The 1,614-nt window shown below is 42.8% G+C and overlaps 1 protein-coding gene across 2 annotated transcripts in view; it reads right to left on the bottom strand.

Annotated features, from left to right (window-relative positions):
• Positions 1 to 709: 709 nt before the first annotated feature.
• LOC102262987 (protein BEX2) overlaps positions 710 to 1,614 on the bottom strand; it is a 13,091-nt gene continuing 12,186 nt past the window's right edge. The window contains exons 2-3 of one of the 2 annotated variants that reach the window (XM_014532285.1): positions 1,475 to 1,480; positions 710 to 1,323 (exon numbers count right to left, since the gene is read on the bottom strand). In XM_014532285.1, the coding sequence (XP_014387771.1) occupies positions 951 to 1,316 (366 nt within the window). In that variant the 5' untranslated portion in view covers positions 1,317 to 1,323; positions 1,475 to 1,480 and the 3' untranslated portion in view covers positions 710 to 950. The remainder of the gene's footprint in view (positions 1,324 to 1,474; positions 1,481 to 1,614) is intronic. The other variant, XM_005884889.2, reaches the window with a different exon arrangement.

Below are 1,614 nucleotides of genomic sequence, written 5' to 3'. Positions count from 1 at the left end.
AGGAGGCAGCTGATCGATGTTTCTCTCTCATCAATGTTTCTAACTCTCTATCTCTTTCCCTTCCTCTCTGTAAAAAATCAATAAAATATATTTTAAAAAAATAGTTTCCTGCTGAAACCGGTTTGGCTCAGTGGATAGAGCGTTGGCCTGCAGACTGAAGGGTCCCAGGTTCGATTCCGGTCAAGGGCATGTACCTTGGTTGTGGGCACATCCCCAGTAGCGGGTGTGCAGGAGGCAGCTGATCAATGTTTCTCTCTCATTGATGTTTCTAACTCTATCTCTCTCCCTTCCTCTCTGTAAAAACATCAATAAAAGATATTAAAAAAAATAGTTTCCACCCTGGCTGGTGTGGCTCAATTGGTTGAGCATCATCCCATGCACTGAAAGGTTGCTGGTTAGATTCACAGTCAGGTTGTGGGTTCAATCCCCAGTCAGGGTGCATACAGGAGGCAAACGTTTAAAGTTTCTCTCTCTCACATCGATGTTTCTATCTCTCCCTCTCCCTTCATATAATCTCTAAAATCATTAAAAGCATATTTTAAACAATAGTTTCTATTTCTTCTCAAACTGCAGATAATATAAAGTAAAACATATCAACCCATCTCACAAAAATGAGCCCTGTATTAGTCACTTGATATATTTAATTTCAGCATTTTCTCTTCATGTATTAAATTAATATAAGATATGAAGTGAAAAGAATACAGAGATTACTTTTTAAAACTGCTTTATTAACTTCAGAATATATCATAAGCATCTTTCCATGCAATAGGTGAAATTCTCCTGGTAAGAAAATCTCATAGGCTGGGACAAAAGCACCACATTGAATTAGAAGCTGGTAAAGACCCACCAGAAACAAGTGACATCAAAAGATTTACAAGAAAGGTACATTACAAACATGTGTCTTTAGAAAGCAGATGTATCCCTATTAACTTCAGGGAAAACATCAGGATTCAAGGCATAAGGCAAAACTCATCGTGATGGTCATGGTGAGGGGGGTCCGTGCTAACTGCCCGCAGACTATGACTTAACTGCTTTCCCCTCAGCTTTTCCATCAGCTGCCTCATCTCCTCCCCAACTCTTTCCCTATTCTCCTGTCTCATCCTTGCCTGTGGCTCTCCAAGCCTCTGACCCCCGTCCCATCTGTACTGCAGGATGGGCTGCCTAACACGGAACCGTCTACGACTTCCTCGTGGCACACAATATTCACCAGGCTCTCCTTTATTAGCATCTTGCTCCTTTTCATCCTTTATTTCGTTTTCCTGGTTGGCATTTTCCACGTTGAGATTTTTAACCACTTGTTCCTCTTTGGACGCCATTACTCCTAGAAGATAAAAGGGGAGGGAATTCAATTTTTGGTGTACAGATCAGCACCGAGGACAGACAACTTACTACTCATCTTTCAGAGTCCTGGATAGGAAAGGTTATTTTTTAAAACTCATGTTTCCCACCTGAGAAGCTCCCTACACCCTCTAGTGGGCCTCCAGTCCCAGCTCTCCCACTTCCCTCTCACTTCTCTCCCCTTCCTCGCCCCAAACCCACCATTTCTCCTATAGATTCATCCCTAGGCTTCTTCAGGCACCAAAGTGGAGGCCAGGGGACCAGGGATGGAGGACT

This window comes from Myotis brandtii, unplaced genomic scaffold (genome assembly GCF_000412655.1).
Source record: "Myotis brandtii unplaced genomic scaffold, ASM41265v1 scaffold87, whole genome shotgun sequence".
Classification (NCBI taxonomy): Eukaryota; Metazoa; Chordata; class Mammalia; order Chiroptera; family Vespertilionidae; genus Myotis; species Myotis brandtii.
Note: the sequence above shows the minus strand (reverse complement) of the source record. Positions and strands in the feature narration are given on the sequence as shown.